Below are 22,653 nucleotides of genomic sequence, written 5' to 3' on the forward strand. Positions count from 1 at the left end.
TGTCCTCGTCTCATCAACTTTCTAATCATTCACTGATAATTCATTACGTCATATAGTTCGGGTTTTAATTCCCAAACTTTATGATCATATAATCTCCGAAGCGTGACATGAAATGTATTGATCCAAAACAGGAAAATCAGCTGAAAGTCGTATAGCAGAAATTTTGAAGACACACCAAGTCAAAGGTCAGTGATTCACATTCCTCAGGTCTGTTGACCCTTTGAGATGCTATTCTAAGATTATTAGGTGTGATTAGTTAGGTATTGTAACCAAATTGGCTTTACCACATGGCCCTTGTAAATAGAAAAAGAAGTTAGCTAGCTAACAGTAACTTTCAATTAAATTATTACCAAATTTGCCATCCAAATATTCCACAAAAACATTACACTGGGACACTGTGACCTTTACTATTTGAAAACATTTGGCACATCGTGAAATGAAAAATACAACAAAGGACACCCAGAAGTGCTGAGCAGCTAATGTCAAACACATGAGACAACATTCCTCTAGCAAAATTTCACCAACTGGTCTCCTCAGTTCCCAGATGTATATGGACAGAAGACGTGATGTTACACAGCGGTAAACAAACTGGCTCTGTCCCAACTTTTTTCGAGACGTGTTGCAGCCATCAAATTCAAAATTACCTTATTTTTTTCATTGTGAATGGAATCATTGTGTCTGATTTTGTGTGGATATTACAATATATACTTTTTATATAGTTTGAAGAAAATCTCATCCCTTTTTTTTATGACATTGTTATAGATCAGGGGTCTTGGTTCCCTGGTGGTCTAGTGGTTAGGATGCGGCGGTCTCACCGCTGCGGCCCGGGTTCGATTCCCGGTCAGGGGACTGACCCCAGCCATTAGGGTTGCACAAGCCAGTGCACTCTCAGTGCCGGTCCCAGGCCCGGATAAATGGGGAGGGTTGCGTTAGGAAGGGCATCCAGCGTAAAAACATGTGCCAAATCGAACATACAGATCATGAATACGGATGATCCGGTGTGGCGACCCCTAATGGGAGAAGGTTATATAGAAAGTTATAGAACAGGGTCTTCAACTAAAATTCTTTGAGGTCCAGTAAATGAACCATCCTCGCCCAGTTGAGACAATTATATACCCAAAAACATGCATTGATGCTTTTTGCCAGACTAAAGAAACTAGTGTAGACAAAATTTTTATTGGACACATTATAAATGAATAAATAAAAGGATAAATGGAAGAAAAAGCTAAACTGCTTTTGCTTCTGCTGAACTGAGATTGCAGATAATAAGTAATGATACCTCACTGGTAAAAAAAAAAAACAACAACAAAAAAACATTTAATGTTTTCATCTGTTTGCACATTGCTCTCTGCTGCACACACAATTGTATTAGAAAATAGCGTTTGGCATATATTTATTTCATTTTGTAAAAAGGCTGTGGCAGTGCAATTAAGTGTTCAACCAGCAGATGTCAGTATTCTGATAGCTGAAGTTCTCTGAGTGATTTTGGGTGTATCTTAATTAATAGCATTGCTATTATGTGTTTTTGTTTTCTCCTGCCTTCATCTTTAACACCCATGTTGGAAGTAAAAAATCAACAAAAAAAAGGACATTAATGGCATAGGGTAATTGGGTAGAGAGCAAAATGACAGCGTGAACAACAAATTTTCAACCATCTGTACATTTACCGTGCCACTTCATGAAGTCTGAGCTTTTGGCAACCTTGGTCCAACTTTGGCAGGGCTTCTCAGCACAATGTTGAATAACGAGGGCAAACACTGGGGTCAAGTATATACATAGATATAGTAAATTAAACCATTGGGTTATTAAAAAAAAACAATTGGATATTTATTTTATTTTTCATTTTAACTTTTTTTTATATCGGTTATTCTCCCTGCTCTTTATTGTCTTACAGGCTACAAATATCCTTAGCCAAGCATGCAGAGCGAGTAAATCAAGTCCATTACATAGACTAGGTTTAAATTAAAGGTCCTGGGACACATGGACAATCTCTTCGGATGGGATTCAGTCTTAGTTTAGACTCTGAGTCAAACTCATACGTGCTGGAAATGTAATTCAATGTTGTAATAGTTTTCTTTTCCTCCAGATTGTTCCACACTTCTTTATTTCTGCACAGCCAGTGTGAGCAAGAGAGGGCGGAACTGGGTGTGAGAAGTTCAGGTGAAGGCATTGCAACACATTCACATTCACACAAACCTCAGTCAAGCTGAGACACACACATCAGGAGGGCTTCTCTCAGGAACTACTGCTTTTCACAATTTACAGATACTTTTCTAAGGATTAAATTCTGACCTTCGGCTTAAAGCTTATAAGGTTAAATTGGTGAGTTGTTTTTCATTGTTTTTTTAGACTTGGACTTAAATTGAAACCAAAAAAAAACTTTTGAGTGTTGGATTAACTCTTTCAAAGACAAAAATCAACAGAAGAAGAATTCTACAGGTTTTTATTTAGCTTTGACATTAAATCAAGGTCAGAGTCTTATTTTATATATATATATATATATATATAGTATTGTAAGACTTACTCTAACCATGACTTAATGTTAAATCTTATATATATATATATATACAGTATATATAATAACAGCACTATGTTGAATTGAATGTAAGAATTAAGTGCTTAAATACACACACTAAATATATTTATTACTATATAATAAATATACTTATTGGGGTTTACTAATTTCATAAAGTAATAAGTAACATCTAGAATACTGAATGAAATAAAATGAACAAAATCATACAGCGTTAAATGGGTAAAAAAAAAAAAAAAAAAACAGAAGCTATTTACTATATAATGCATGGCCAGCTTTTTTTTTTCTTTCTTTTTTGTATAAACATAGGATTTACCTTACGAAAAGACAAAATAGGCTGAAACAAAAATACTTACAGGCCCTTGCTTTGTCTCACTTGAGGAACCCTTAGGTACATCTAACACCCTTGCTCACACGAAGAACCCTTGAGGAACTTTTGGTGATTGTTTATTACTGGGTTGAATGACACTCTCTTATACAAGTAATTATGTGTGTATATATATATATATATATATATATATATATATATATATATATATATATATATATATATATGCATGTTTTGCTGTAGTCAGCGCAAAAAAAAAGGCTGATCTATACCTAATGTTGTTGGTTTGCCGTGTATGTATATATATATATATATATATATATATATATATATATATATATATATATATATATATATATAAACAATTTATGGTATATCAATGGCCTGCATTTTTAAAGCTTTTAATATAAAAACATGCAGATTTCTATCAAAAAGGTACATATTAAAAGTAAAAATTGGACCTTTGATTGCACCACCCCAACCACAAAGTAAGGATACAGTTTGCTACTCTTTATTCAGAGACTGTATTAATCTGGATTCTGCTTTTTTCTCTCGGCAGCCTGAGATTCCACTGTTAGTCTCCACTGATCATTAGCAGCTTTGACCCTTTCCAAGGAAATGGATCTTCATCTGTAGCATCCATTGTGCCATAAGGAATGGCTCAACCACCACCTCCACCACCACCACCTCCTCCACCTCCTCCACCCCCAGCACCACCTGCCGGGGGCATGGGGCTCTCCCGCGGATCCAGAGCAGGTTCCAAATTCAGGAACTTTAACTGGGAGGCCATACCTCAACACACTGTGCTGGGCAAGCACAACATCTGGACAGCAGAGAAAAAAAATGAGTATGAGCTTGACACGCAGCACATGGAGGAACTGTTTAGCCGCAGTGACCAGAGTGATGGGCAAGTTCAAGCATCCAAACGAAGAAGTGTCAGAATAGCACCGATCAACGCACAAGGATCTGAAATGGTCAGTGATTTTCCTTTTCTGTGTTATTCTTAAGCAGTATCCAGGACAGAACCCAGGTTGGAATTTGGTTTAGGATAGGACATTGTGTTCGCAAGTCCCTTAGGATCTATGCTGTGTAGAATTTAAGCGTGCCAACTAGAACCCTTACCCAACTGGAGCACATTTAAGGAACCTAGTTTAATGGTTCTGCATTGTTTACAAGTTGGCTTCATTCCATATAAAAGAGGTTGGAGTGCATTCTATGAGAGTTAATTCAACTCTATGATTATTAAGTCAACACACCAGTGTGCGTAAACAACACAAGTTCGAATGCATCCTGCATCCGGCTTCAGGTTGTGAAACGTACAACTTGTGTTAAAATGACACTTTTTTTAGTTAGTCAGTGGATGAGTCAATGCTGAGAGCTGCAAAACCTTCTAATCTGTTAGCAGTAATGGAGGAGGCTTTTTTTATTTTTTCTAAATGTATTCAGTTTATGAAAGGAAAAAAAACACAACACATTTCCATCTCAGGAAGTTTTTCTTTGCCACAGTGGCCACTGGATTGCTCATTAGTGATAAACTTATAAGGAACAAACTTATAGGCAATAAACTTAAACAACTTCATAACCTCTTTATGTCTGTAAAGCTGCTTTGGGACAAAGTCCATTGTTAAAGTCCTGTATAAATAATGCTGAACTGAATTGCATTGAGTTGAACATGCATTAGATAGATAGATAGATAGATAGATAGATAGATAGATAGATAGATAGATAGATAGATAGATAGATAGATAGATGATAGATAGATAGATAGATAGATAGATAGATAGATAGATAGATAGATAGATAGACAAGTAGTATATGTATGTATATTGTACTAGATAGATAGATAGATAGATAGATAGATAGATAGATAGATAGATAGATAGATAGATAGATAGATAGATAGATAGATAGATAGATAGATAGATAGATAGACAAGTAGTATATGTATGTATATTGTACTAGATAGATAGATAGATAGATAGATAGATAGATAGATAGATAGATAGATAGATAGACAAACAAGTAGTATATGTATGTATATTGTAATAGATAGATAGATAGATAGATAGACAGACAGACAGACAGATTCTTTCTTTCTTTCTTTCTTTCTTTCTTTCTTTCTTTCTTTCTTTCTTTCTTTCTTTCTTTCTTTCTTCCAGCAGTATCCACAAACATAGGTAATATAGCATGCAATAAATGCTACTAAATACTTAAAAATGTAAAGGTAAGTTAAAGAAAAGTAACTGTTAGTATAGTAATTATGGAAACATGTGACGGAAACCTTGGTCCTTTATGGCTCCTTGTTTTGGAAATAATTTTCTATTATGTTACATTGAAATTCAAATGTATTCAATTTTATTTTATAGCACTTTTAACAATGAATATTGCCCAAAGCAGCTTTACACTACATGGACAAAAGTATTGGGACACCAGACCTTTCCAACGATATTCTCATAACTGTTACCACAAAATTGGTGGTGCACAATTGCATAGGATGTCTTCGGATGCACCAGCGTTCAATTCCCTTCCGCTTAAAATAGGAGATCCAAACCTGTTCCAGCATGATGATGCCCCTATGCACAAAGCAAGCTCCATAAAGATGTAAATGTGCTGGAGTGGATTATCTTGAGTGGCCTGCTATAGAGATTTGACCTCAACCCTACTGAACACCTTTGAGATTAATTGAAATGCTGACTGAACCCCAGGTCTCCTCACCTACATCACCCACACTTTTGTGGCTGAATGAGCACACATCTCGAGAAGCACATGCCAGAATCTTGCTGAAGAATCTTCACAGAAATGGTGGAGGTTACTAGAACATTAAATGGGGACAAAATGTGGAATGATCTTATGGTCAGGTGTCCACAAAAGTTTGTTCATATTACAAATATACTGTAAATTTGAAATTAGTAAATTGGCAGCAGTGACAGTGGCAAGGAAAACACCATTCTCTTCCTGGTGACATCCGAATGTCCTTTCATGTCCATTCATTTGAATGAATGAATAAACTATTATTTAGAATCGTTGCTAAATTCAAAATCGGCCCAAATAGATTCACTCAAATCCTCTTTCTGTAGTTTTATGATTTGTTTTGTTATAGAAGAGTATCTGCAAGAGCCAAAAGGAAAGTGTATAGGGCTGTGTTGAGACCTGAGATGTTGTATGGTTTAGAGACAGTGGCATCGAGTAAAAGACAGGAGGTGGAGCTGGAGGTAGCAGAGCTGAAGATGTTGAGGTGTTCGTTGGGAGTGACGAGGATGGACAGGTTTATAAATAAGTTTATTAGCGAGAAAGCGCATGTAGGACATTTTGGAGACAAGGTGAGGGAGGAGAGATTGAGATGGTTTGGACATGTGCAGAGGAGGAACATGGGGTAGAAGAATGCTGAGGATGGAGCCACCAGGAAGGAGGAAAAGAGGAAGGCCAAGGAGGAGGTTTATGGATGTGGTGAGGGAATACATGCAGGTAGAAGGTGTGACAGAGGCAGATGTAGAAGACAGGGGGGTGTGGAGACGGATGATCCGCTGTGGTGACCCCTAATGGGAGCAGCCGAAAGAAGAAGAAGAGGAAGTTTTCATTATTTGTTTGTAAGTACCATATAGTGATGTAATCATGTTGTTGTTCTTTCCCAAAGCACTCGCAAGGTTTTTGTGTGTGTTTTTCGTATGGACAAAAGAATGCTTTAACTGAGATCATTCATTCATTTCGATTTGACATGCGTAGTTATATTTAGGTTTTGTGCTCATGATAGTTTTTGTCTGTCTGTTAGCGGAGGGATGTCCCTCTTGTTTGCTCAAGGTGGATGGTTGAGGTTTTAGTGTGTGACTAATACGAATATCGTATGCCTGACGACATTAGTACGAATGTCGTCAGGCATATTTAATTATCCTCATATGTTCATGGAGCTGGTTCAGTGCACAGGGGCAACGTCATGCTCCTTTCAACAGGTTTGGGTCTCCTAGTTCTAGTTCAAGACTAAGACATCCAGGACAATTGTGTGCCTCTAATTTGAGGAAGAACCATATATGACTGGAAAAGTCAGGTGTCGGGTTTTCCCAGTACTTTTGTCTCTCTATATAAATGTGATTGTGTTTCCTCTCAAGGTGTCTATTCTTGGCTCCAAGAAGAACATGAACATCAGCATTTTCCTCAAGCAGTTCAAGCGGTGAGTTTACCTGTCAACCTGAAAACACGTAACGCTCAAAGCGCCTCAAATTCACTTCCTGTTTAAAGTCACAGGCGCAGTTTCTGTTAAGTTACACCCCTAAATCTCTGCATGTCTCTGCATGCCAGGTATTTAGCAACTGCCTTACTGTTCCACTAAAAGCAGAATGTTTCCTTCACAGCATGACGGTGGTGATAAGACGGGTCAGATATCAGCTTTTTTCTCACTTGTGGGTTACATCAGAGCAGGAAAAAGTGATATGCACATTTTTTAGATCTTAACAGGTCAATGTGTAAATTCTGTGTAAGTGCCTTTTCAGACCTGTATTTGTATTAGTATATAATATCCAGGTGGATCAGAGACGTCAGGCTTCTTAAGAATGAGGCTTTTATTTGTCACATATATCATTCACATACATCACAGTGAAATTCAGAGCACACTGTCAGCTGTGATATAGTTCTCCTGAAGGTTAAGGGCCTTACTTAAGGGCCCAAAAGTGTGGTATTGTGGCAAAAATCCCCAAGCAATGAAGCCAACGCAGCCAAGAACAAACTTATAGACACTAAACTTATACATTCTTTATACAATTTAATAACCTCTTTATCTTTGTAAAGCTGCTTTGAGACAGTCCATTGTTAAAAGCGCTAATTGTTGCTAGGTCAAAATTATTAATAATTTTTTTGCATTTTTTTCCCCCAAAATAATACAAAAAATGTAATTTTTCCAAAAAGGCATAAACAATTAACCATAATAACATCAAAATCTATTCAGACAACATTTCCCACGATCATACTGTATATCAAACTACTAATTTTTCTCAAAATAATACATCTACAGTATGGGTGGAAAAAATCACTCCTTGGTTATCCTGGCTGTGTGCTTCAGGTCATTGTCATGTTGGAAGACCCAGCCTCGACCCATCTTCAATGCTCTAACTGAGGGAAGGAGGTTGTTCCCCAAAATCTCGCAATACATGGCCCCGGTCATCCTCTCCTTAATACAGTGCACTCGCCCTGTCCCATGTGCAGAAAAACACCCCCAAAGTATGATGCTACCACCCCCATGCTTCACAGTAGGGATGGTGTTCTTGGGATGGTACTCATCATTCTTCTTCCTCCAAACACGTTTAGTGGAATTATGACCCAAAAGTTCTATTTTGGTCTCATCTGACCACATGACTTTCTCCCATGACTCCTCTGGATCATCCAAATGGTCATTGTCAAACTTAAGACGTGCCTGGACATGTGCTGGTTTAAGCAGGGGAAATCTTCCGTGCCATGCAATGATTTCAAACCATGACGTCTTAGTGTATTACCAACAGTAACCTTGGAAGCGGTGGTCCCAGCTCTTTTCAGGTCATTGACCAGCTCCTCCCGTGTAGTTCTGGGCTGATTTCTCACCTTCCTTAGGATCATTGAGACCCCACGAGGTGAGATCTTGCATGGAGCCCCAGTCCGAGGGAGATTGACAGTCATGTTTAGCTTCTTCCATTTTCTAATGATTGCTCCAACAGTGGACCTTTTTCACCAAGCTGCTTGGCAATTTCCCCGTAGCTCTTTCCAGCCTTGTGGAGGTGTACAATTTTGTCTCTAGTGTCTTTGGACAGCTCTTTGGTCTTGGCCATGTTAGTAGTTGGATTCTTACTGATTGTATGGGGTGGACAGGTGTCTTTATGCAGCTAACGACCTCAAACAGGTGCATCTAATTTAGGATAATAAATGTAGTGGAGGTGGACATTTTAAAGGCAGACTAACAGGTCTTTGAGGGTCAGAATTCTAGCTGATAGACAGGTGTTCAAATACTTATTTGCAGCTGTATCATACAAATAAATAGTTTAAAAATCATATATTGTGATTTCTGGACATTTTTTTAGATTATGTCTCTCACAGTGGACATGCACCTACGATGACAATTTCAGACCCCTCCATGATTTCTAAGTGGGAGAACTTGCAAAATAGCAGGGTGTTCAAATACTTATTTTCCTCACTGTATAAAATGTATATAAAATACATATTATATATATATATATATATATATATATATATATATATATATATATATATATATATATATTATCACACAAAAGTGAGTACACCCCTAATTTTAGCAACTATTTTAGCATTTCTTTTAGAGTACATATTTTATTGTATAAAGAGTTATATTTTACAGTAGTCACTCAACCTACAGCCATTATTGTCAAAATAACTGGCAACAAAAGTAAGTGATCATGTCAAAGCTGTGTCCAAAGTCTCATGATTTTGTGTGAGCACCGTTGTTATGTAGCACTGCCTTAATCCTCCTGGGCATAGATTTCACCAGAGCTGCACAGGTTGTTGCTGGGATCCTCTTCCACTTCTCCATTATGACATCATGAAGCTGCTGGATTTTAGACACGTAGCGCTTCTCTGCCTTCTGCTTGAGGATTGTTATATATAACCAGAAGTCCGACATCTTAACCACTGAACTATTACAATTTAACTGGGATTACAGCTGGCATGATCATAGAAGCTGCATTAATATTAAAATAGAGTTTGAGAGTTTAAGAGCAGTGTGGTATAAAATCTCTATATTTTACATATTATCCTTTGGTATATCAGTGATTTTGAATGATATATTATATATTAGTGATTATAGCATCCTTTATTTATTTACATTAGAATATATTTCGACTTGAGGTTTCTGTATTTAAATTAGTTTGAAACGAAGATAGACATTACTCAAAACTTGCACACATCTTTACACGTCCTAACACTTTCCCATTTCCTTACTTCCTCGGAAACTTTGCTTTGAGGTTAAATGATCCGCATAAACAGAGGTTAATGATGTATTCAGGATTAATTGGTTGTAAAACATGTGTGTCAACATCCCTGCAGTTGTTGTGCACTAAAACATGGTTCCACCCACATGATGTGTAAGACCCGTGTAAGTCATACAGCTTGTTCGGGCATTCTAAAAGAATTTCGTATGACTGAATTGCAGAAGCGAGACATGTGTTTGCTTGTTCGCATTGCCGAGAGCAGAGCGTTGCACATGGCGCTTTCAGAAACTGCATGTCATAAACACGTCATGGAACACGAGTGGTGTAAAAGCTTTACGGCATACTGACGTCAATTTTTTAATGCTTTTTCTTACACTAAGACTTATTACAAAACACTCCAGGAGATTTTCGGGAAGGCCTGAAAATGTATCGCTTTTACTGAAGTGTGGGGCAACAGTGCAACCAGATGAAACATAAAGACTTTCACAATGTGTGCTGTAATGTTTATTTGCATATTTACAGCCACATGTAGAAATTACAAATTGAGATATTTGGTACAAATATTTTAACACTGAATTGTGCTGGCCAATTTGTTTCATTTGTATAAGAGTCTGGAAAAACTAGTCAAATGTTGATTTGAATAGATTCTGTCAAAATTGGACAAAACTGAGGTGTTCTGCATATAATAACAAAAAGCACATCAACAGTTAATAATGCACTATATTAACACATTTTTGTGAACATCTGAGCATAAGATTCATTTTTGCTTTTTGATTATCCACATTTAGTCACAATTTGCATTGTTCTGGGAAGATGTTCCACTAAATTTTGGAGTGTGCTTTGAAGATTTGTGCTCATTCAGCAAAAAAGGATTTAAGTGAAGTCAGGTTCTGATGTAGGTGAGGTGAGGAAGCCTGGGGTGCAGTCAGTATATTCATTTATCTCAAAGATCTATAGCAGACCAGATCTTTCTCTCCAACTCACTGTATATCATATCTTGATGGAGCTGGTATTGTGCACATGGGCATTATCATGCTGGAGTGGAGTGAAGGGAAAATTGAATTATTCTGCATTCAAAGATATTACATACAATTGTGTGCCTTTAACTTTGTGGAAACAGTTTGGGAAAGAACAACATGTGACTGGAAGAATCAGGTGTCCGAATGCTTTTGTCCAGATAATGCATATTTTGGCATAAAATGCCATAGAAATATTTCCACTACTACTATACAATAGAACGTAACAGAATGTCTTAAAGGTTATAGGTGGTTAACCTTCTAACCCTCCACAGATCAGTAAATGAGCTTATTGAGGATATCCACGATGGAAAGAGTGAACGATTTGGTTGTGGGAAGCTGCAGGAGCTGCTGAAATTACTGCCTGAGTCTGGAGAGGTACGTTTATTTAACATGTTCGGAGATTTCAACAAAAGAGAAAAATTCATTCTCTAATGGTTTTAGGCCTGATATATTATTTGTATTATTATAAATGTTACAGATTTTTAGTATTATGTATAATATTCAGCTTTATACAGTCTTATGATGCGATTTTCTCCACTAAGTTGCTTATGCAGTAAAAATGAAATAATCAAGAAGAAAAAATAAATACTGTAACTCTGAATTAATTGTCATAGTGCACTATATTATGTGCTATTGGAAGTTTCAGTTGTTTTTCAGAAGCAATGCTGATAAACTGAATAAACTTTGTAATGTATTACAGCTGGGTTTTAATGTTTGAGAGCTATAAAATCAGAACTATAAATATGATTAGTTAAAAAAACTATTCATATACTGTAGCTCTTAAACATATCAGACCTACATTTAAAGCCCCCAAAACATGGGTGGTGGTGGTGGTGGAGGTGGTGGTTGAAAGTAAAATTGTCGTAAACAGTAGGCAAAAAAATGTAATTAAATATATATATATATATATATAATTAAATATATATTGTTTTATATTCTCCTTCCAAAAACAAAACACCCTCCCAAAAATTAATTTGGATGATTAAAAAAAAATCATGATGATTACATACTAAATTAACTATTTAACTAATCTTAGTCTAGCTAATCTAGCCTAGCTAATCCAATCTAGTCTAGCTAATCTATCCTAACTAATCCAATCTATTCTAACTAACCTAACCTAGCTAATCCAATCTAGTCTAGCTAATCCAATCTAGTCTAGCTAATCTAGCCTAGCTAATCAAATCTAGTCTAGCTAATCTAGCCTAACTAATCCAATCTAGTCTAGCTAATCTAGCCTAGCTAATCCAATCTAGTCTAGCTAATCTAGCCTAGCTAATTTAATCTAGTCTAGCTACTCTAGCCTAGCTAATCCAATCTAGTGTAGCCTAGCTAATCCAATCTAGTCTAGCTAGTCTACCCTAGCTAATCCAATTTAGTTTAGCTAATCTAGCCTAGCTAATCCAATCTAGTTTAGCCTAGCTAATACAATCTAGTCTAGCCTAGCTAATACAATCTAGTCCAGCTAATCTAGCCTAGCTATTCCAATCTAGATTATGTAATTTAGCTCATTTTAAACAATCTCCATTGACCCTAACAGAAAACAAAACCAGTACATCAGTGCTTTGCTAAATTGGGAAAACTGAATTGAGAACAGATCCTCACCCAACATATTGTTAATGTTGAAATAAGAAGCAGGGCAGGACTTTCACATGAGTCAGTATTTCTATTGTCTCATTTCTTATTTGTTATTATTTTTTGGGGGGGAGCAAAGAGTAATTATTTGAGTGGTAACAAATATCAAAGTATGATCAGCTGATGATGTTATAATGCAGAAGTCCTACATAAAATGTATAGAATCATGATCAGGGCAAAAAAAAGTGTAGACTAAAAATGTGTGTGTTTTTTAGTCCAACTTAAATGTTATCTATCTCACTTTTATTTATTTTTTTATCTTTACATTTCCCGAGTTTAGCTGAAGAAGCTTGTAGCATTTCAAGGAGATTACTCAGCACTTTCTGAGGCTGATCAGTTCATGGTTCAACTTGTAAAACTTCCATGGTGAGTCACAATGTGAGAGCAGTCTTGCGTATATTTATCCTCACAACGTTTTCCTCATTTACTTGTACCAGTACTTTTAAGATTTACATGCTAATTATGTAATACAAACATTACATCTGCTAACAATATGTTTGGAATTCACACATGACTACATGTGTCTATTACAATGTTTTTATCTGTGCCATCAGCTATGAAGAGCACATACGATGTTTAGTTCTTAAAGAGGAATTTCCACCTTTTATGGACGAGGTGAAACATTCCATTGCCACCATGACCGCTGCTGGAAATGGTAACGACACACCCTTATTTTTATCCTCTGCAAACAAACTACGGCGTTCATTCACATCTAGTAGTGCGATCATCTATGGTGTCTTATTACAGCTTTTACCTCTGTTTTTTTAAGCATGGATGGATTGATTATGCTCTCTGCATGTTCTGTTTGCTAACTGCAATAAAAATAAAAAAAAAGCAATCATGGTTATTCAATATACTCTCTATAAACATCTACAAAAACTGTCAAATAATCTTAAACTTTCCTTTAGAGCTGTTGGAATGTGCTGACCTTCATTCTGTTATCCGCCTGGTGCTGAAGACCGGGAACTACATGAATGCTGTGAGAACCTTCTGTTTTATATAAATAAAAGTTCAATTTGATCAGTAAAATAATACCTTAAATTAAGTTATACCCCAAATATCAAATCACAGTGACTTTTGATGACTAATCAGTACTCATGTTTCTCAGGGTGGCTACGCTGGCAGTGCTGTGGGTTTCCGCATGCCCTCTCTGCTGAAACTTGCCGACACGAAAGCCAACAAGCCTGGAATGAACCTCATGCACTACGTTGCGATGGTAAAATGAACTATTTTGCTTACAACAAACCTACATCAGATGGCATTATATTTCTTTTTTTTTGCCTTGTAAAGTTTTTCAATTTCACTTCCAGCAAGCTCAGAAGAGTGATGCTGCTTTGCTGAAGTTTCCAGAACAACTTCCCCACATCGGAGATGGAGCAAGGTACAAAATAATCTTCTCATAATTTAAAATAAAGTCAGACCAAGAATTTTTGGCACATGTGTAAAAGATGGGTAAAAAAATGTGTGGAACGCTGTATTAAAAATTTTATAAAAGAAGAACTTGTTATAATAGTAGACATATTTCACAACAATAAAAACCATTATCGGTGTATCTCCACTTGAATTCTCGATTCTGATTGGTCAGAAGTTCTAATTTTCTGATGTCTGGCTGAATCAGTTTTTCACAAATGTTTCTCTGGTAACAATACAGATGTCCTCGTACAGATGTCAAGTTGTTAATATAGTGATATTTTCTATAAGGAAATAACTATTTGGTATTTATGAAAGGAGTCTCCATAAATGTTAAAGTTATAGCCCCCCCCTTTTTTTTTTAAAGCTAAATCTATAACTGTAATCTTTCAGGAAAGATGGTTTCTAGCTTCTTGGTAACAATGTAAGTGTTTTATAAGCCAAAATTGAGGGGTTGGTAAAAGAACAGCTTTTTATATGCTCAAACATGAGTAATAAAAGGAATTTAGGGATGTATATGGTTACTCAGTGGTTCGGATGTTGAACTGTTGATCTGATGGTTGTGAGTTCAAATCCCAGTGCCTCAAAACAGCCACTGCTGGGCCCTTGAACAAGGCCCTCAATAGCCCATGGGTCTAAATGTAAGTGTCTCTGGGTACAGGAATTCTGCCAAATGTCGTAAATGTAGAAGTAATGAATCTAATAGTTACAGTTCCACATTCAAATCCAAAAGAATGAAATTGTTGTGTGTTAACAAATAAAACATTGTTAGAGTTGACAAATGAAAAGTGAAAGAGGAATCTGTTTTCTCAACCCATTCTGTCGTTAATATTTTCCTTCAAAAGCATGCCCTCTAGTGTCTTATTCCTCAATCTAATGCTCTTGCATTATTTCGTCAAGTCAAAATTTGGTTCTGACTGACAACTGAAGTTACATTGAAGCCTCTGTATGATATACCAGAAAATAAAGCAATTAGGATCGAATGTAGCATTAAAGCTTTTCAGCACATTCAAATGTCCACAGTGCAGCTGACTTATAATGTTGTATCTAGATCATATAACTGCATTCAGTTAGTATGAGATGTTGCAGATGTTAGCTTGCTAACATGGAACATACTAAACTGAACATTTCATGTTGTCAGATGACCTGAAAATCAGTCAGCAGGATTTTTAATAGTTTGTAGAAAGCCTTTTAAAGCTCTACTACAAACCTTTGGGCTGGTGGATGTGTCACTTTCAGAATAAAAGTGTGCTAGAATGTGCCGAAAGCGTGAACTAGCAAGCTAAGATACGTTAAATTAGTGGTTTTGGATTAGCACAGAAACATGGATTTTATGACTAATGATATAATTTTTTAGTAAAATGTGTTATATCCCAAAGGGAAATAGTAATTTTTTTTTACATTTCCCAGCTTGCTGAGAGCTCAGGGTCAGCCATGGTGCAGCACCTCTGGAGCAAATAGGGTTAAGTACCTTGCTCAAGGGCCCTACACTGACAGCTTGGAAGTGCTGGGGCTTAACCACTAAACCACTAGTTCAGTGTTAATTCTATTTTATAAACCATTTATTCTAATTCATTCAGTTTATTATGACAAACTGACAGCAGTGCAAGAGTCTACAATATAAATAAAATATCTATTTGTGTCAGAATTCAAAAATCGAAAGTAACACTGAAGCCTAGTAACCATACTGAGCTAAAACTGATTATATATAGTATCTTAGATTTAACTAGCAGGTAAAAACTTGACTTATTTAAAAAAACGTCTCCCCACTCTCATAACAACCTTGTAATACGTCTTATAAAGCAAAGGCCGTGACACATTTTTCTCCAATAAATCCATTTTTGTGTACTAGACTGAAACCTGTGTTGTTGCCGTATCTCCTGTTCAGCTTCTCGAGCGTGTTGATTTATTGAGGTTCCTGATTGTTTTGCTGCCGTAAGCACAAACTTAAGCAGGACTTAAATCAAATGCTTATCATGCAAGATGTAGTGTTCCATCATGGTGTGTTATCAGTAAAAGAGTTGTTTATCTCATTGCAGAATCCACAAACAGGAAATTGAATCAGAATTCCAAAGAAAAATGAGCGAAGTCCATGAGGCGAAAAAGGGCGCTGATAAACAAGAGGACCTGGCTGAACAGATGAAAGACTTTTTTTTGGTGAGTCAATTTGCACAGAAGTTCTGCTTAGGTGGAAATATTTTAAACGACCCTTTCAAAATCAAAAGTATAATGTGTGAATAAAGCGAATGTAAGGTAGCGGAAAAAAAAACAGAGAAACGGTGGTAAAATTTTACATTAAAATTTACATTTAAATTATTAAATATATATAAGCTGCACAATGTTTTTTTCCATTACGAACTGAAATTCGAACTTGCTAATAGTTTAGTTTTTATTAAAACTATCTACATAACTATCATATTTGCTATATTGTTGGAATATGGATGGGTACAAGATTATTTGTCATATTAACCAGAAAAGTTTTATTGTGAAAGCATCTGATCAGAAGTTTAAATTTGAACAAACAATGTAACGCTGGTTTTTGTAGTGACCAGAAATGTTTTGTTATGTTCAGTCTGATCCTATGAGAAATTCGTACAAATTTGAACAAACAACAGTATTGATATGAAATTGTACTAAAAGATTGAAATGCCAAGCTTAGCCATTTTTTTATGAGACTTTAATTGTGGGAATTGTTTCAGATGGTACAAAAATATAAGGCTGTGTTGGCTGCAAAACGTTTGGGCAGATAAATACAGTAGATATCAGTGGGAATGTGCTTTGTTTCACTATATTATGACAAGTAGCAGTTGTTTGTGGGTAACCATGCACTTCTGTTTTGCTGATTCGGACCACATTCGGGAGAAGATACATCTTTGCTTTGTTTTTTTAAATTACCTCTGTTTCCTACTGTCTGTCTCAGCATGCTGAGTCCAGGATCACTGAAACACAAGCCTTATTCCAGGAACTGAACAAAGTCACTGAATCTGTGGCTGGATATTTTTGTGAGGAACCAAGCGATTTTAAACTGGACGAGTGCTGCTCCATCTTTAATTCCTTCTGTGAAAGATTCAACCGAGCTCTTCAGGTAAAGCCACATTGTATGGCTCTCTAGATCTGAATTGGACATTTTAAAATGCCGCTTCTTTCTTCTCCTTACCCAAAAGAAAATCCAATTTTTATTCCTTCAGGAGAACATGGAGCGTGAGATGGCAGAGGTTAAACGGAAGCAGAAGGAACGGCTGCAGTCTTCTGCTAAGCGACGATCCACAGCCACCTGCTCGATGCGGGACAAAGGCATGGAAGGTATACCACTGGAGTCAGTTCTCCATCGGTTCCTGAACGAACCCGCATCTCGCAGGAGAGCAAGAACCCCCTCGCCAACCATGGCCAGCCTCCTCGAGAACCCATTACAAAACAACTGGTCCAACAAACACACTGAAAACCAGAACTGCTCAAACCTGAACTCTCCCCAGCCCTCAATAGGTAAGGAGAACTCAGATGGTAAACCAGAAAGGAAAAGACCGGAGTTGAGAAAATCTAGTGCTCGTGACTCTTCGGCATACGAGGACGTGGACGTTCCGACCGAGGAAGAGGTGCAGAAATTGAGAGAAGTGTCCCAAAGAGTGTTGCACTACCAGTCTAGCCGTGGAAGTGTGTCTTCCATGGAACATATTTCCCCAGTCACTTCTCCACATCGACGCACGTTTCAAGAAGATAAAGAAAAAACAATGTCGGTTACAAATGGCGAGGATGAGCCCAAAGCAACAAAAAGCCCAGTACTTTTGATTGCAAAAAGCCCTGGATGGATCAGTCGTCGACACACAATCTCACTTCCTGCGCCAGATTTGATCGTTATTGAGGACCAAAAAGTTGATGTTGATGAGGATCGTTTTTTTCCCAGGGAGCCGGACAAGGAAAGCCCCGGAAATCAGGTTTCGCCTTTTGTGAAAATGGGTAGAATCAAATCAGTGGATAGTAGCTACCTGCCAAAATGTACAAATGACCAGGTAGGCAGCGATGTTCCATCTGGCACTCTAACGAGCAAATCCGAGACGTTAAAAGAAGCAGAAGTATGGCAAGAGACGGATAAGAACTTGCCCAGTTCTCAGCAAAATACTCAAGTCAACACACAGAACATCCACACCAAGAAACCCTCACGATTTATAGCCTTTTTCAAACGTTTGAGTGTAAAGAGCAGATTGAGCAATGGAGAAAGTGAGTCCAGTAGTGTGGACCCCTAGCGGACATCATACAGGCCCTGGGTCATGTAGTTGAAGAAACTAAAAAATAAATACAAAAATATGGTTAAAGAACTGATCTCTGGTACATGTTAGAATTGACCAAGGTTTTGCTTCAAGTTTGTAGTATGTGTGATGGATTCAGTTTGAAGTTCAAGGTACGTAGTTAAAGCTGTATAGTGTATGGTTATGGCCAGTGCTCAAATTGAGTCAAGTCTTATGGGGGTCCCCAGTTGTTGTGTAATGTAATGTTGTTCATATATTTTTTTTTCTAAAATAATCTTGGGGACCCCCTAAGTCTATTTTTTTACTTGTCATGGGGGTCCCTAATGCCTTATGGGGGTCCAGGATTCCCCCAGTCCCCCCTCAATTTGAGCACTGGTTATGGCCTTCTTATCAAGAGAACTATATCATTAGTAGGTACTCCTGAATAATAACATGCCACTTTAAGATTGCGGTTCAACATGGTTTAAATCTTGGAATTGGGAAAAACATTTTGCAAAAATACCCCAACCAGTCAAATCTTGAACTATGAACAATCCCAGAACTGTTTCTCTCAAGAACAATATGAACAATATGAGTGTTGAAACACACATGAATCCAATGCCAACTTTACTTAAAAATTTCGATTTTTTATTTTGATAGATAAATAGAAATGAATCTGTTTATTTATTTATAAGGAAGTGAACTCAATTGAACCTCAAACACTTCTGTGTAGACTTTTTTCCCCACACAGAGCCCTTAATAAAGTCTTTTTCTGCCTTTTTGTGACATCACAACAAAATAATAGGGGTTGCTTGAATATACATTTATTATTTAGTACATTTTATATGCATAAATCAAAATCTGGTTTGGGATATCCCTATTTTTAGGACATGAAAAAGAGCAGTCGGTACAATGAATATGCAAAATGATACATCTGTGTGTCATATTAAACGTTTTATGGTATTTGAAATTAATTGAATTGACCTGGAGGCTCAGCTGTAATTCAAATTGTTGATTCTGAAACCAAATGCGTTCAGCACAGAAGCTCATGTCTGTCCACAAAGCTAATTTTATAGGTGGATGGATCAACAATCATTATATTCCACATCCTGGGTGTTCTTCATTTTGACCATTTATAATGGGAAAGGCTCCAGGTGTCCCCATTACCCTGTGTAGGGTGAGCAATATAGAACATAGATGTATGGATGGATGGAGGGATGGACACATGGATAATTGTGTCTTATACACAATGTGCTGTTGCCCATAGAACCTTAATCTACTATGAAATATTCAGACTAGCAAAGCACATGTTCTTCCCAATACTCTCACTTACCATATTTGAAGTAGCTACTAACGAATGCATGATGCTACATTCACACATGCAGTGATTTTTTTTTACTGCAAGTCTCCACCCAGTGGACAAAAAAAGTCAAAACTAGATGTAACGCAGCTAGCTTTCCACAAATTCACAAACTGGGACATACAGATACAGATCTGTATCCCTATTTATTACCCACACTGTCTATACTGTTTCATATTGTCTGTATTGTCTTGTATAGTCTGTTTTTGTCTTGTATAGGTTTTATTTATGTCTGTACTTTTGAGAGTCACAAACAGCTGGAACCAAATTTCTTGTGTGTGTCAACACACTTGGCCAATAAACCTGATTCTGATTATAGAGATAGAGACATAGAGATGACTTATTGTGATTTGCCCTTAAAGAACCACAATCCAAATTTACATATAGCACCTTCACTCTAATCACCCTGGCAGCAGGTCCAAAAGAATATTTTCAAAAACAAAACTAGTCTATGGTGCACAAAAGGTTGGAGACCGCTGATTTATAGTGTGGCATTGAGAAAGACAAAATTTCCACACATCTAAAAACAGATCATGTGATCTTTAATGTCTTCATTTGCTTTGTAGTTGCTGCCCTAAGTGGCTCTACAATTAAAACATTTCTCAACTTGCGTCAAATGCCAGCGATCACTGTTTTTTTTTAATGTCACTGGTGGTCGTCATGCTCTCAATGACAATAATGACCTCAGAATCTGCAAGTTACTGTAAATGTAAACATACTCTCTGCAATTACACAAATGCGCCTTTAGGGTGCGCTGTTCACCATATAGTTTTTTTTTTTATCAGAAGCACTGCAGTCCTCCAACGTTGGTGTTCTTTTTGAGTCAAAATGACCCATGTGAATTTATTACATGTAAAAAGTATTTTTTTCTGAAGTTATGATAGATTTGTGACTTTGTATTACAATTGAACAATCGTTTTCCCCTCAATACACGATACTCTAGTTTCAGACGAAATGTGAAAAGTGTCTGAAACGAAACATGTTCATAGGTGTGATACAAAATCTTATCTGTGGATACACACACACTGTGGGGAATGCTTGGTTGCCATTTTGGGACTCGGTATTGCTTATGCTAATCATCGTCATCCTCAAGATGAATATAAGCGACTGTAGATCTGAAAATAAATGATACATGAGTATCAGTGACTAATAGAGACACATTTTTAGAATATATCTATGAGGATTGTATTTTACATGTAAAGCAGAAGGTCGTTTGCTTTAACTGCGTGATGTCGATGTGTTTCCCTGGTTTTTACTACCTTTTTGTTGCACTGTACTCTTATGCTTTTATGTTTCTGAATGAATCCCAATATCCCATATTTCTCATGTGCATATCTCTCCATTCATACAAATGTATAGGTGTAGTAACCGGAACCATCCAATTGGATAAGCGCTGGGGATATTTATTTATACAATATTTTCATTTTTTAGATCAATTATTAAAAAACTGAATGTCCATGGTGTCTTCTCTTCCTATTATGTTCACACGAGTTTCTTTTTGAGCGTCTGTTTCTTTTCTATCTGGTGGCATTTATGTGTTTTTTTTATCCATTATTTTTATTTTATGTTTTATTTGCAATACAAATGTTACCTTTCTGGTGAGAAATTTGCCACAGGACTACTGTAACATATACATACTGTACTATATAGTAGTACAGTACACTATGTGTGTGTGTGTGTGTGTGTGTGTGTGTGTGTGTGTGTGTGTGTGTGTGTGTGTACGTGCAGCTCTGGTGAATTTGGTTCCCAGGAGGATTAAGCCAGTACTAGTTTTGACATACAGTGGTGTGAAAAAGTTTGTCCCCTTCCTGATTTCTTTTTTTTTTTTTTGCATGTCTTCTCATTTATGCAACCTCATCTAACCGCCATTTTAAGGTCATGTCACATCATCTCAATAGGATTCAGGTCAGGACTTTGACTAGGTCACTCCAAAGTCTTCATTTTGTTTTTCTTCAGACATTCAGAGGTGGACTTGCTGGTGTGTTTTGGATGATTGTCCTGCTGCAAAACCCAAGTTCGCTTCAGCTTGAGGTCACGAACAGATGGCTGGACATTCTCCTTCAGGATTTTTTGGTACACAGCAGAATTAATGGTTCCATTTATCACATTAAGTCTTCCAGGACCTGAAGCAGCAAAATAGCCCCAGACCATCACACTACCACCACCAAATTTTACTGTTGGTTTGATGTTCTTTTTCTGAAATGCGGTGTTACTTTTACACCAGATGTAATGGGACACACACCTTCCAAAAAGTTTAACTTTTGTCTCGAGTATGTTTCCAAAAGTCTTGGGGATCATCAAGTTGTTTTCTGGCAAAACGGAGATGAGCCTTTATGTTCTTTTTGCTCAGCAGCAGTTTTGTTCTTAGAAATCTGCCATGCAGACCATTTCTTCCCAGTCTCTTTCTTATGGTGGAGTCATGAACACTGATCTTGACTGAGGCAAGTGAGGCCTGCAGTTCTTTAGATGATGTTGTGGGGTCTTTTGTGACCTCTTGGATGAGTCGTCGCTGTGCTCTTGGGATAATTTTGGTCGGCCGGCCAATCCTGGAAAAGTTCTCCACTGTTCCATGTTTGTGCCACTTTTGAAAGAGTCCCAAAGATGTAGAAATGACTTTAGAAAGTTTTCCAGACTGAGATCTCAATTAATTTCTTTCTCATTTGTTTCTAAATTTCTTTGGCTCTCGGGATGACGTCTAGCTTTTGAGAATCTTTCGGTCTACTTCACTTTGTCAGGCAGGTCTTATTTAAAAGATTTCTTGATTGTGAACAGGTGTGGCAGTAATCAGGCCTGGGTGTGGTGAGAAAAATTTAACCACAGTTTTAACAGGGGGGCAAACACTTTTTTACACAGGGCCATGTAGGTTTGGATTTTGTTTTCCCTCAAAAATAAAAACCTTCATTTAAAAACTGAACTGCATGTTGTGTTCACTTGTGTTATCTTTTACTAATATGTACATTAGTTTGATGATCTAAAAATTTTAAGTGTGACAAACATGCAAAGAAATAAGAAATCAGGAACACCTTTTCACACCACTGTGTATATATATATATATATATATATATATATATATATATATATATATAAAAATTAATTCCTTCCTTTCCTTTCCTTTCCTTTCCTTTCCAGCTATCAGTATGTATATATATATATATATATATATATATATATATATATATATATATATATATATATATATATATATATATATATATACTTACTGAT

At 36.8% G+C, this 22,653-nt stretch overlaps 1 protein-coding gene across 1 annotated transcript; it reads left to right on the forward strand.

Moving 5' to 3' along the window:
• Positions 1-2,112: 2,112 nt before the first annotated feature.
• On the forward strand, positions 2,113-20,883 carry fhdc4 (FH2 domain containing 4). The gene is made up of 12 exons (XM_046863561.1): positions 2,113-2,322; positions 3,421-3,835; positions 6,965-7,026; positions 11,076-11,178; positions 12,716-12,801; positions 12,990-13,090; positions 13,344-13,414; positions 13,544-13,651; positions 13,746-13,816; positions 15,885-16,002; positions 16,766-16,930; positions 17,034-20,883. Exons 2-12 carry the CDS (start codon positions 3,518-3,520, stop codon positions 18,084-18,086), a joined length of 2,256 nt encoding a protein of 751 aa, XP_046719517.1. The 5' UTR covers positions 2,113-2,322; positions 3,421-3,517; the 3' UTR covers positions 18,087-20,883.
• Positions 20,884-22,653: the final 1,770 nt, after the last annotated feature.

Source organism: Silurus meridionalis, chromosome 12 (assembly GCF_014805685.1).
Source record: "Silurus meridionalis isolate SWU-2019-XX chromosome 12, ASM1480568v1, whole genome shotgun sequence".
In the NCBI taxonomy this organism is placed as follows: domain Eukaryota; kingdom Metazoa; phylum Chordata; class Actinopteri; order Siluriformes; family Siluridae; genus Silurus; species Silurus meridionalis.

Coding starts and splice junctions, on each gene's coding strand:
- fhdc4 (XM_046863561.1), top strand. CDS start 3,518: ATGGCTCAACCACCACCTCCACCACCACCACCTCCTCCACCTCCTCCA. Junction 13,091..13,343: donor CATGACCGCTGCTGGAAATG/GTAACGACACAC, acceptor ACTTTCCTTTAG/AGCTGTTGGAATGTGCTGAC. Junction 13,415..13,543: donor CCGGGAACTACATGAATGCT/GTGAGAACCTTC, acceptor CATGTTTCTCAG/GGTGGCTACGCTGGCAGTGC.